The 13430-nt window shown below is 41.6% G+C and overlaps 1 protein-coding gene across 2 annotated transcripts in view; it reads left to right on the top strand.

The window, feature by feature from the left end:
- ERCC6L (ERCC excision repair 6 like, spindle assembly checkpoint helicase) overlaps positions 1-13430 on the top strand; it is a 38554-nt gene that overhangs the window by 23988 nt on the left and 1136 nt on the right. The window contains exon 2 of one of the 2 annotated variants that reach the window (XM_053579458.1): positions 6748-9809. In XM_053579458.1, the coding sequence (XP_053435433.1) occupies positions 6748-9809 (3062 nt within the window). Of the gene's footprint in view, positions 1-6747; positions 11070-13430 lie in introns of those variants that run through there. The other variant, XM_053579457.1, reaches the window with a different exon arrangement.

The raw sequence follows: 13430 nt of genomic DNA, 5'->3' as shown, positions 1-13430 counted from the left end.
TTCTTTTGTTTTTTTCTCTGTTTTCTAAGGAAATATTTCTTGAGGTATCAGCTAGCTCCAAAGGGTAGTGGATGGGTTAGGATTGTGATTGAGGAAGATGTTTATGTCTGGTGAAACAGAGAGTGCTTATGAACAGAGATGATTTTAAATGGCCACTCGGACTAGACTGCTTAAGGCAACATCCTTTAGGTGGGGTTAGGATCCAGGGAGTTAGCAACTGGGCAGTTCTGCCAATGAAAGAGTAGCTTTATGGGTGACAAGACTTGCAGCCTGAGTTTAACAGTTATGTCCCCTTTCTGTAGGAGTTGTTTGTCTTGAACTTTTGGCCTTAAGTGGTCCTCCTGCCTTGGCCTTCCAAAATGCTTGAATTATAGGTATGAGCCACTGTGCCCAGCCAGGGGTTGTTTGTATGTAACTTTTTTTTTTGAGACAGAGTCTCAAGCTGTCACCCTTGGTGGAGTGCTGTAGTGTCACAGCTCACAGCAACCTCAAACTCTTGGACTTAAGCGATTGATTCTCTTGCCTCAGCCTCCCAAGTAGCTGGAACTACAGGTTCTCACCACAACGCCAGGCTATTTTTTGGTTGTAGTTGCCGTTGTTGTTTGGCAGGCTCGGGCTGGACTCAAACTCGCCAGCTCTGTTGTATGTGGCTGGCGCCCTAGCTGCTGACCTACAGGTGCCGAGCCTGTATATAATTTTTTTTGTGTGTGTGTGTGAAAGAGTCTCAGTCACCCTTGGTGGAGTGCTGTGGCATTGTAGCTCACAGCAACCTCAAACTCTATGGGCTCAAGCGATCCTCTTGCCTAAGCCTCCTGGGGAGCTGGGAGTATAGGTGCCCACCACAATGCCCAGCTATTTTTAGAGATGACGTCTTGCTTTTGCTCAGGCTGGTCTCGGACTCCTGAGCTCAAGCAGTCTACCTTCTTGGCTTCCCAGAGTGCTGGGATTATAGGAGTGAGCCACTGTGCTCACCTTGTATATATATTTTTTGTATGTTCCTTAAAATAATCCTTAAAGGGAACTATGCTGTAGGCATGTATTTTGAGTACAGTCATTAAAACATAAGGAGTTTTGTTTTTATCATCCCTTGTTATGGAATTAAAAACTGACATTTCTCCCTTATACTCTAGCATTGTTTTTCTCTTTGTTCTCTTGCTTGAGAGATATGGTTCTTTGTCCTGAAATGTCCTCCTCCCTTGTCTTCTTGGCTTTCCTTTTCTTTTTTTTTTTTTTTTTTGAGACAGAGTCTCAAGCTGTTGCCCTGGGTAGAGTGCTAAGGTATCACATCTCACAGCAACCTCAAACTCTTGGACCCAAGCGATTCTCTTGCCTCAGCCTCCCAAGTAGCTGGGACTACAGGCGCCCACCACAACACCCAGTTATTTTTTGGCCCTGGCTGGATTCGAACCTGCCAACTCTGGTATATGGCTGGTGCCCTAGCTGCCAGAGCTACAGGCACCGAGCCATCTTCCTGGCTTTCAAGCAGGCCTGGCTTCTCTCCAGCCATGTCCAAGGAGAATAGGGGAGCAAATTTGGAAAAAATATTTAGCCCATCAAATGTTAGCCAAGTTCTCCAGATCATTAGGGATTCTAGGTGCTGTAGATGGATACATGATTACATTAGTAATAAAAAGGACATACATGTTCCTTCCAGGCCCTGGAAAATCAAAGTGATTAGAAGTTAAGTAGTAAAATCTAACTCTGTTACAAAAAGCATTCTAATCTTGCAAATAATCAGATATCCAGAACAGTACTATAAAAAGCAGATTTTATGCCCCCCTACCTCTCCATCTCCATTAAAGGTAAAGAACCCTTTCCTAAGTCCTGTTTCATTTGTAGAGTAGATAGAGTGGAGGGGAAGGGCTAAGAAACAGTATTAAAACTGCTAACTAGGGTGGAAGAGGTACTGGGAAGGCATCTTGGTTGACAGCAGTGGTATTCAAGGAATACTGTAAATTCTGGTTGCAATTTAGACAGAGATTGGCAAATAAGGGTTTCAGAGGGTGGGTAGAGTCCCACAATAGGAATTTTAGGTTGATGGTAAGAATTCTGGGCAGACAGTTGCCATTTTTTTTTTTTTTTTTTTTTTGTAGAGACAGAGTTTCACTTCATTGCCCTCAGTAGAGTGCCGTGGCGTCACACAGCTCACAGCAACCTCCAACTCCTGGGCTTAGGTGATTCTCCTGCCTCAGCCTCCCGAGTAGCTGGGACTACAGGCGCCCGCCACAACGCCCGGCTATTTCTTTGTTGCAGTTTGGCTGGGGCTGGGTTTGAACCCGCCACCCTCGGTATATGGGGCCGGCGCCCTGCTCACTGAGCCACAGGTGCCGCCCGACAGTTGCCATTTAAAATATGTGATTAGTGGGGACTCTGGCCCAGAGATAAGGTTCAGGGACAACACTTTTAATCTCTGGTAGGGAGGAGGCCTGCCTAGAGTTAGCATCCAGTCTTTATGGGGATTCAGGATACTGAGTAGGTTACCAGTTTAGGAACTTAGAAATAGTCTAAAATTAAAAAAGACATTTTCTCCTGCAAGCTCTGAACATAGACCAAAGCACAAGACCAGTTATACAGGTGAAGCACCTTGGGTAGGAGGAATGGGCTTCAGAGTCTGGTACTTAGGTGAAGGAGTCCAGTGGTCACTATGATAGTCTCATATCTGAGGTCAGAGTAATAGGGAATAGAACTTAATTCTAAAGCCCATCAGAGTTGGGGTTGGGGGTGGGGCGCAGCTGATCTGCCAGTGTAGAAATAGCAGAGTTTTGGAACCAACAGACTCTTCCTTCTCTTCATCTATCATTCATTTGACTTTTACTGAGTATCTGATCCCTATACTGGTTCTTGAGCTCACAGTCAGATACATAAGCAGACAGATACACAACAGATGATTTTTTTCTTTTCAATAACTTTTTTTTTTTTTTGTAGAGACAGAGTCTCACTGTACCGCCCTCAGGTAGAGTGCCGTGGCGTCACACAGCTCACAGCAACCTCTAACTCTTGGGCTTACGCAATTCTCTTGCCTCAGCCTCCCGAGCAGCTGGGACTACAGGCGCCCGCCACAACGCCCGGCTATTTTTTTATTGCAGTTTGGCCGGGACTGGGTTTGAACACACCACCCTCGGCATATGGGGCCGGCGCCCTACTCACTGAGCCACAGGCGCCGCCCTCTTTTCAATAACTTTTTATTTTAGAATAGTTTTAGATTTACAGAAAAATTACAAAGAATAGTACAGAATTCCCATATAGCCCATAACCAGTTTCCCTTAATTGTAGCGAACATCTTATATTAGTATGGTATATGTACATATATTTATATATATATATTTTATTTTTGCAAAAATTTTAAATTAAAAGTAGGAGTTAGGCTTGGCACCTGTAGCTCAGCAGTTAGGGCGCCAGCCATATACACCAGAGCTGGCAGGTTCAAACCCAGCCCGGACCTGCCAAACGACAATGACAACCACAACCAAAAAATAGCCAGTTGTTGTGTCGGGCACCTATAGTCCCAGCTACTTGGGAGACTGAGGTAAGAGAGTCGCTTAAGCCCAAGAGTTTGAGGTTGCTGTGAGCTGTGACCTGATGGTACTCTACTGAAGGCGACATAGTGAGACTCTGTCTCAAAAAAAAAAAAGTAGGAGTTAATAAATAAAGCAGTGTCTTATTTATTATATGTAGTATATTTTGAACGACCTAGTAAGTTTTGACTGGAATTATTATTATTTTTTGAGACAGTCTCACTATGTTGCCCTGGGTAGAGTGCCATGTCACACTCTACAGCAACCTCAAACTCTTGGGCTTAAGCAATTCTCTTGCCTCAGCCTCCCAAGTAGCTGAGACTACAGGTGCCCAACACAGTACTCGTCTATTTTTTTGGTTGCAGTTGTCATTTTTGTTTTAGCAGATTGGGCTGGGCTTGAACCCACCAGCATTGGTGTATGTGGCCAGCGCCCTACTTACTGAGCTTCAGGCACTGAGCCTGACTGAAATTGTTTTTATTTAGTAGCTTTAATTTAAAAAATTTTTAAAACTATCTTCCTACAATTATACTTTATAGAAATAAATTATATAAAATACAAATATTTTCAACATTTGAAACCTATCATATTTCTGTTTTACTGGCTTGTTCAGCAAAATTCTTATCTACGTTATAGTCTTTCACTGAAAGTTCAAGCTTCTTTGTACCTAGTTGTAGTGCTGCAAATTTGCATATTCATGTATTCATTCAAGAAATCCTTATTGACTGTCCACTATGTCACAGTTGTTCTTTGAGTTCTTCTTTGCTGTGGCGTGGAACTCAATAAGAACGCAAAAAAATATGGTATTTCTAGATGCTGGAAACAATATTAAGCAAAACCAGCAATGGTCCCTGCCCTCACAGAATTTTCAGTTTAATGGAGGAGTACACAATAATCATTAATTATATTCTTTCCCCAGTGAATTGTTTTGGTATCCTTGTTGAAATCAATTGACCATAAGTCACTGAAGAACTTTGAGCAGAGGAGTGTCATGATTTCTTTTATGCTTTAAGATAGTATTGCTGGCTGCTATGTAGAGAACATATTGGAGGTGGCAAGAGTTGATGTAGGGACATCATTGAGGTGCAAGTTGAAATTATCCAGGCCAGAGATAATGGTGACTTGGTCCACATTAGTGGTAGTAGAGATGAAAAGAAAGCGATTATACTTGGGAAATAAAGTTAGTAAGACTTGGAACTGCTTGAGCCAGAGGTGGGGGTGCATGCAGAGAGGAGAGAGGTCAAGGATGATTCATCTTTGGGTTGGAGTCAAGGATAATCTTCAGTTTTTGAGTTTGGGTGGCTAAGTGGATGGATGGTAGAGTCATTTACTACCACAGAAATAGAGGAACATGTTTTTAGAGGGGAAATAAAGCTTTTAATTTTGAATGATTGAATTTGAAGTGCCTGTGAGACTTTGAAGTAGAAATGTCCAGAAGGCAGTTGGAATATGGTTCTAGACTAGAGCTTGGGGGCAAGCTCTGGGTTGGAGAGAGTGATTAGGGAGTCATGTGCTCGTAAGTAGGAGTAGAAGGTCTCAGAAAGACTAAGGAAAAAGTGTAAGGAATGAGAAGAGGTCCCAGGATTGAGTCCTCTGGGAGGAAGAATAGGAGGAGACCAATAAGAACTCAAAGAAGAAATGGCCAGTGATGGAGGAGGAAAACCAGGAGGATCTATAAGAATGTGGTAGAAGGGGGGAATTTTAAGGGGAAGTGATAAATAGTATCAAATGTATCACAGAATTCCAGTAAAATAAGGCCTGAGAAGTACCTATGTTTCTATGCCCCCACACATAGAAGTTGGTTGGTTTGTTTTACAAAAAATATCACTTTATACTTATAGGAGGCAATTTTTTTTTTTTTTTTTGAGACAGAGTCTTATTATGTCGCCCTCGGTTGAGTGCTGTGTTGTTAAAGCTCACAGCAACCTTAAACTCTTGGGCTCAAAAAGAAAGGAAAAAAAAAAACTGTTGGGCTCAAGTCATTCTTCTGCCTTAGCCTCCCAAGTAGTTGGGACTACAGGTGTCCACCACAACGCTGGGCTGTTTTTAGAGATGAGGTCTTAAATCTTGCTCAGGCTGGTTTTGAACCCATGAGCTCAGGCATCCACTCACCTCAGCTTCCAGGGTGCTAGGATTACAGGCATGAGCTACCATACTCAGCCTTTCTTTGTAACATTTTATAATGAATGTTTTGTAAATAAAGGTATATTTGGCTACAGTTTTCCATTTTTCCCTTGTATGGTGATTTCAGGGGCAACTTTTGAGATACTGTATTGTGAAACTAATAACCTATATACTTCTTCCCTTCCCTCCCCTCTGTTTCCTTTTTTTTTTTAGACAGGGTCTCTCACTCCGTTGCCCTGGGTAGTGTGCAGTAGCATAATTGTAGCTCACTGCAACTCCAAACTCCTCAGCTTAAGCAATACTCTTGCCTCAGCCTCCTGAGTAGCTGGGATTACAGGCACACACCTGTAGCCCTAGCTACTCAGGTTGCTAAATTTGTTTTTTTGTTTTGTTTTGTTTTAGAAAGAGCCTCAAGCTGTCACCCTGGGTAGAGTTGCTGTGGCATCTTAGCTCACAGAAACCTCCAACTCCTAGGCTTAAGCGATTCTCTTGCCTCAAACTCCCAAGTAGCTGGGACTATAGGTGCCTGCCACAACGCCCAGCTATTTTTTGGTTGCACCCGTCATTGTTGTTTGGCGGGCCCCGGGCTGGATTCGAACCTGCCAGCTCAGGTGTATGTGGCTGGCACCTTAGCCGCTTGAGCCACAGGCACCAAGCTGCTATATTTGTTTTTATAGAGACAGGGTATCACTATGTTGCTCAAACTTGTCTCAAACTTCTGACCTCAAACAGTCCTCCCACCTTGACCTCCAAAAGTGCTAGGATTATAGGTATGAACCATCATGCCAGCCTACACATTCAGTTTCCACAGCTTGGGCCTGAAGGTGTTGCTGGCAATTTCTGGTACATATTTATTTGACACCAGCTTTCATTGGCATTGTCTGTGCTGATCTTTTCCATCCTGAATGGAAGATATTAAAAGTTCAACTGCAGGAGCCAGTTTTCCTTTGCAGAGAGAACCAGCCCCTTAAAAGAAAAATTAAAATAAAAAAGAAGATAAAAGTCCAATTGCAGTTGCAGTTTGGATTCCAAAACAGACTCTAAAGGGTTTTTGGACAGAGTGTTCAATGTTTCTTTTTTTTTAAACCCCCTTTTTTTTTTTTAATAGATATGTGAAAGAGGCCAAAGAAGCAACTAAGAATGGAGATCTGGAAGAAGCACTTAAACTTTTCAATTTGGCAAAAGACATTTTTCCCAATGAAAAGGTGATGAGCAGAATCCAAAAAATACAGGAAGCCTTGGAGGAGTTGGCAGAACAGGGAGATGATGAATTTACAGATGTGTGCAACTCTGGCCTTCTGCTTTACCGAGAACTACACAACCAACTCTTTGAGCATCAGAAGGAAGGTGTAGCTTTCTTCTATAGCCTATATAGGGATGGAAGAAAAGGTGGTATTTTGGCGGATGATATGGGATTAGGGAAGACTATTCAAATCATTGCTTTCCTTTCTGGTATGTTTGATGCTTCACTTGTGAAGCATGTGCTGCTGATTATGCCAACCAATCTTATTAACACATGGGTAAAAGAATTTGTCAAGTGGACTCCAGGAATGAGAGTCAAAACCTTTCATGGTCCTAGCAAGGATGAACGTACCAGAAACCTCAATCGGATTCAGCAAAGGAATGGTGTCATTATCACCACATACCAAATGTTAATCAATAATTGGCAGCAACTTTCAAGCTTTAATGGCCAAGAGTTTGTGTGGGACTATGTCATCCTTGATGAAGCACATAAAATAAAAAGCTCATCTACTAAGTCAGCAATATGTGCTCGTGCAATTCCTGCAATTAATCGTCTCCTCCTCACAGGAACCCCAATCCAGAATAATTTACAAGAACTATGGTCCCTGTTTGATTTTGCTTGTCAAGGGTCCCTGTTAGGAACATTAAAAACTTTTAAAATGGAGTATGAAAATCCCATTACTAGAGCAAGACAGAAGGATGCTACTCCTGGGGAAAAAGCCTTGGGATTTAAAATATCTGAAAACTTAATGGCAATTATAAAACCCTATTTTCTCAGGAGGACTAAAGAAGAAATACAAAAGAAAAAGTCAAGCAACCCAGAAGTCAGACTTAGTGAAAAGAATCCAGATGTTGGTACCACTTGTGAAATGCCTTCACTTTCCAGGAAAAATGATTTAATAATTTGGATACGTCTTGTACCTTTACAAGAAGAAATATACAGGAAATTTGTGTCTTTAGACCATATCAAGGAGTTGTTAATGGAAACACGCTCACCATTAGCTGAGCTTGGTGTCTTAAAGAAGCTGTGTGATCACCCTAGGCTGCTGTCTGCACGGGCTTGTCATTTACTAAATCTAGGGATTGTCAAATTCTCTGCTCAAGATGGAAACAAGGGGGAAGATTCCCCAGACATGGATCATATTGATCAAATAACTGATGAGACACTGATGGAAGAATCTGGAAAAATGATATTCCTAATGGATCTGCTTAAGAGATTGCGAGATGAAGGGCATCAAACTCTGGTGTTTTCCCAATCGAGGCAAATTCTAAACATCATTGAACGCCTCTTAAAGAATAGGCACTTTAAGACATTGCGAATTGATGGAACAATTACTCATCTTTTGGAACGAGAAAAAAGAATTAACTTATTCCAGCAAAACAAAGATTACTCTGTTTTTCTGCTTACCACTCAAGTAGGTGGTGTTGGTTTAACATTAACTGCAGCAACTAGAGTGGTCATTTTTGACCCTAGCTGGAATCCTGCCACTGATGCTCAAGCTGTGGATAGAGTTTACCGAATTGGACAAAAAGAAAATGTTGTGGTTTACAGGCTAATCACTTGTGGGACTGTAGAGGAAAAAATATACAGAAGACAGGTGTTCAAGGACTCATTAATTAGACAAACTACTGGTGAAAAGAAGAACCCTTTCCGATATTTTAGTAAACAAGAATTAAGAGAGCTCTTTACAATTGAGGATCTTCAGAATTCTGTAACTCAGCTGCAGCTTCAGTCTCTGCACGCTGCTCAGAGGAGATCTGATAAGAAACTAGATGAGCATATTGCCTACCTGCACTCTTTAGGGATAGCTGGAATCTCAGACCATGATTTGATGTACACGTGTGATCTCTCTGCTAAAGAAGAGCTTGATGTGATAGAAGAACCTCACTATATTCAACAAAGGGTTCAAAAAGCTCAATTCCTTGTTGAATTAGAGTCTCAAAATGCAGAGCTCCTGATGGAACAACAAAGAACTAGAAATGAGGGGACCTGGCTAAGGGAACCTGTGTTTCCTTCTCAAACAAAGAAAAAATGCCCCAAATTGAATAATCCATGGCCTCAGCCTTCACCTCTTTTAACCACCCATCATATTCAGGAAGATATCAGTTCCCAAATGGCAAATGTAATCATTGATGATCTGCCAGAAGAGGGTGAGAAAGATTATCTCTCCAGTTTTAAGACAAACATTACTATCCTGCAAGATGGTTGGCATCCACGTGAAAGTACATTTGATGCTGATTCTATAGCTACTTTCCCCAAGGGGGTTGGAAGTTTGGAAGAAACTTGGAATGACTCATTACTGGGATTGTCAAAAAGCTTTGCAACTGAAACGGAAGCTCTACCAAAAGAAGCCTTACAAGAGGGGCCTACACAAGAGGCACAGCAAGAAAAACCTCCAGGAAGTTTTAATTATTCACTTACCAAATCAATCAAAGCTGATCTCAAGTCAAATCTAAATCAGCTAAAGGATGATGAGATTTCACATCAGCACAATCCCTGGCCCATTAATCCCATGACAAATGGAAATCAAAATACAGAATCAAATGTATCTGTTATTGAAATAACTGATGACTTGTCAGCATCCCATAGTGCACTGCAGGATGCTCAAGCAAATGAGGCCAACTTGGAAGAGAAACTTTCCACATCTTCACCACAGTATGCATGTGATTTCAATCTTTTCTTGGAAGATTCCACAGACAATGGACAAAATCCTCCCAGTCAGTCTTTAGAACATATGGAAAAAACAAATAGCTTATGTAACTCTACAGCTAATTTCAGAGCAGAGTTTGTACCTAGCAAAACATGTCTCAGTTCGGATTTTACTGAAAAAGATGATGAAGCAGAAGAAGTAATAGTTAATGTGAAAATCAGAAGTAAAGCTAGAAGGATTGTTTCAGATGGTGAAGACGAAGATGATTCTTTTAAAGGTACCTCAAGCACAAATTCATTCCACACATCTCCCTTTCAATTCTCATCTGTGAAACAATTTGATGCTTCAACTCCCAAAAATAACATTAGTCCTCCTGGAAGGTTCTTTTCTCCTATAATGTCCAATAGTGTAAACAAGTCTATAAACTCTAGAAGATCTCTGGCTTCAAGGAGATCTCTTATTAATATGGTTTTAGAACATGTGGAGGATATGGAGGAAAGGCTTGACAATAGCAGTAAAGCAAAGAGTGCTAAAGATTATCCAGAAGAAGAGGCAGAGGAAAGCAGTGAGGAAGCCTCTGAGCATACAGAAGAGGATCCTTCTGGAGAAACACTGTCTTCAGAAAACAAGTCTAGCTGGTTAACTAGGTCTAAGCCCAGTGCTTTAGTTCAGGAAACCTCTCTTGCTGAACCTGAGCCTTTATCTAGTGATTCTCCCCAGGATGAAGCAGTAGAGTCTGTGAATGACTATGAAGTTCTTGTAATGCGTGGAAAAGAACTGAAAGAGTGTGGAAAAGTACAGGAGGCCCTAAACTGCTTAGTTAAAGCACTTGACATAAAAAGTGCAGATCCTGAAGTCATGCTTATGACTTTAAGTTTGTATAAGCAACTTAACACTTGAGAACATAACCTATATATTGTAAAGTGAAACTGAGTATGAGATAATTTTTGTTTCTGTAATTAGATTCTTTGGTTGGAGGCATGAAATATTTAGACTTAGTTGTGAGAAAGATCTCAAAAAGCAACTTCTGTCTCTACCCCCAGCTCTTGTCTCCTCTTCCCCCTACATATATTCTGGTATTGTGAGTACTAGCTTAGTATTTCTTCAATCAAATATTCTTAAATTTTTCTTATAGGCATATTCTATAAACTTTATTTCTAGAGAAGTTTTTGTAAAATTATTCTGGCTTTCTTAATTTTACCCTGAAGGTGATCACTTTTATATATCACAGTTCAGTTAAGAAAATTAAAGTTACTTTTCTCAAGTGTGTTCCATTCACTTTCTTTCACTGAGATGATGTCAAAGCCACAAAAGGGTTTGGTTGGCCCAGGTCCAGTTGTACAAAGATCCAAAAGATTATTGAGATAATCTGAAGACTGTCAAGGAAAAGAAGAATTTTAACTTTTTTTTTTTTTGGCCGGGGCTGGGTTTGAACCCGCCACCTCCGGCATATGGGGCCAGCGCCCTACTCCTTTGATCCACAGGTGCCGCCCGGAAAAGAAGAATTTTTAAAATGAAAGACCTCTTGTAGGGAGGGGCTGAGATCATGGTTTTTTGTTTGTTTTTTTGAGACAGAGTCTCATTATGTTGCCCTGAGTAGAGCGCTATGTCGTCACAGCTCACAGCAACCTCAAACTCTTGGGCTTAAGCGATTCTCTTGCCTCAGCCTCCCAAGTAGCTGGGAAAACAGGCACCTGCCACAATGCCTGGCTATTTTTTGTTGCAGTTGTCGTTGTTTAGCTGGCCTAGGCTGGGTTTGAACCCGCCACCCTCAGTGTATGTGGCTGGTGCCATAACCATTGTGCTATGGGTGCCGAGCCATTTTATTTTTCTTTCTTTCTTTTTTTCTTATTTTTGGAGACAGAGTCTCACTTTATCACCCTCGTTAGAGTGCTGTGGTGACATCATGGCTCACAGCAATCTCCAGCTCTCCAGCTCTTGGGCTTAGGTGACTACTGCCTCAGCCTCCTGAGCAGCTGGCGCCCACCACAATGCCTGGCTATTTTTTTGTTGCCATCTGGCCAGAGTGGCGCCCTACTTACTGAGCCACTGGCACCGCCTTTTTTTTTTTTTATAGTCTCACTTTGTCACTCTTGGTAGAGTGACAGCTTACAGCAACTTCAAACTCAAGTGAACCTATTGCCTCAGCTTCCTGAGTAGCTGGGACTACAGGAACCCACAACACTTGGCTGTTCAGGCAATCTATCCGTCTCTACCTCCCAGAATTAATGCACCCGGCCTGTTTTTTTTTTTTGTTTTTTGTTTTGAGATGGAGTCTGTTGCCCTGGGTACAGTGCCATGGCCTCATAGCTCACAGCAACATATGAAGAAAACAAACCCCTGGGCTCAAGTGATCCTCCTGAATCAGCCTGCCAAGTAGCAGAGACTACAGATGCCCACCACAATGCTTGGCTCATTTTTCTATTTTTAGTAGAGATGGAAAGACTGGGGGGTCTCACTCTTGCTCAGGCTGGTCTTGAACTTAACTTAAGCTATCCTCTGGTCTTGGCCTCCCAGAATGCTAGGATTACAGGCGTAACTAACAAGGAGTTCCATGCATTGGGGGCAGATGGTTGAACTTGGCTTCAAGAAGTCTACCCAGGAGCCTTCAAAATCTCAGCTCCTTTGTCTTGCAGAAAATCCACCATTTTCTGGGAAACAACTCAAAGGTTAAGTAGTGAAGGGCAATTATAAAAAAAATAGGGGTTACTGAAATTTCTTCATAAAGTTGGTTACAATGATACAGGCAAATGCATATGTAAACTTAGTTCAGGCAAGAGCTTGTCATAGTATTTCCAAATCTAACACACATTTATTAACATGCTGTTTTAGGCTTTCAGTTTAATACAGGTTGAACATCCCTAATCTGAAATTCGCAAATTTGAAATGCTCCAAAATCTGAAACTTTCTGAATGCTGACATGTCACAGTAGGAAATTCCACACCTGATGTCTGATGAAAATGCAGGTGCATGGCAGTTTATTTAGTGCCTCCAAGGAGAAAAAGACCCAGCCCCCTTTAGCTGCAATATATACTTTCTGCTCATGCTCAGATTCTCCCACACGAGCCTGCTCAATATACACAAACTGTTTCATGAACAAAATTATTTAAAATATTGCATAGAATTACCTTCAAGCTATATGTGTAAGGGGTATATGAAACACAAATGAATTTTGTATTTAGACTTAGGTCCCATCCCTAAAATATCTCATGCATATGCAAATATTCTAAAATCCAAAACTCTTCTGATTCCAAGCATTTTGGAAAAGGCATAGTTGTACAGCAGAACTGTGGGATAAGGTACCTGGTGCAAGGATTCTTTATGACTGGTAGCCTGCCCTGGAGTCACTTTGCTGACCAGCTAGCTATTCTTCACTCACCATCAACTGTGTTCTCCTTTCCTTCAAACCAGGTATCTTGTCTATTCTGAAATGTGCTGTCACATTCAATCTTTGGATTGTAGACTGGAGTTTGGTTCCCTCACAGAAACAAAGTGCAGTGCGTCATGCTGCACTGTCACCAGAGAAGGGGAACTATCATTTATTAAGTACCTACTATATGTTGTGTTCTACACAGATTTTTCATTTAATCCTTACCAAAATCCTTTGAGATAGAGGGAAAGGAACATTTTCTTTTCTTTCTGTCTTTTTTTTTTTTTTTTGAGACACAGTATCATTGTGTTGCCATTGGTAGAGTACCATGGCATCACAGCTCACAGCAACTTCAAACTCTTGGGCTTAAGTGATTCTCTTGCCTCAGCTTCCCAAGTAGCTGGGACTACAGGCACTCACCACAATGCCCAGCTATTTTTTTGTTGCAGTCATCATTGTTATTTAGCAGGCCTGGGCTGGGTTCAAACCCACCAGCCTCAGTGTATTTGACCGGACCCATAACCACTG

This window comes from Nycticebus coucang, chromosome X, assembly GCF_027406575.1.
Source record: "Nycticebus coucang isolate mNycCou1 chromosome X, mNycCou1.pri, whole genome shotgun sequence".
Lineage (NCBI taxonomy): Eukaryota > Metazoa > Chordata > Mammalia > Primates > Lorisidae > Nycticebus > Nycticebus coucang.
Note: the sequence above shows the minus strand (reverse complement) of the source record. Positions and strands in the feature narration are given on the sequence as shown.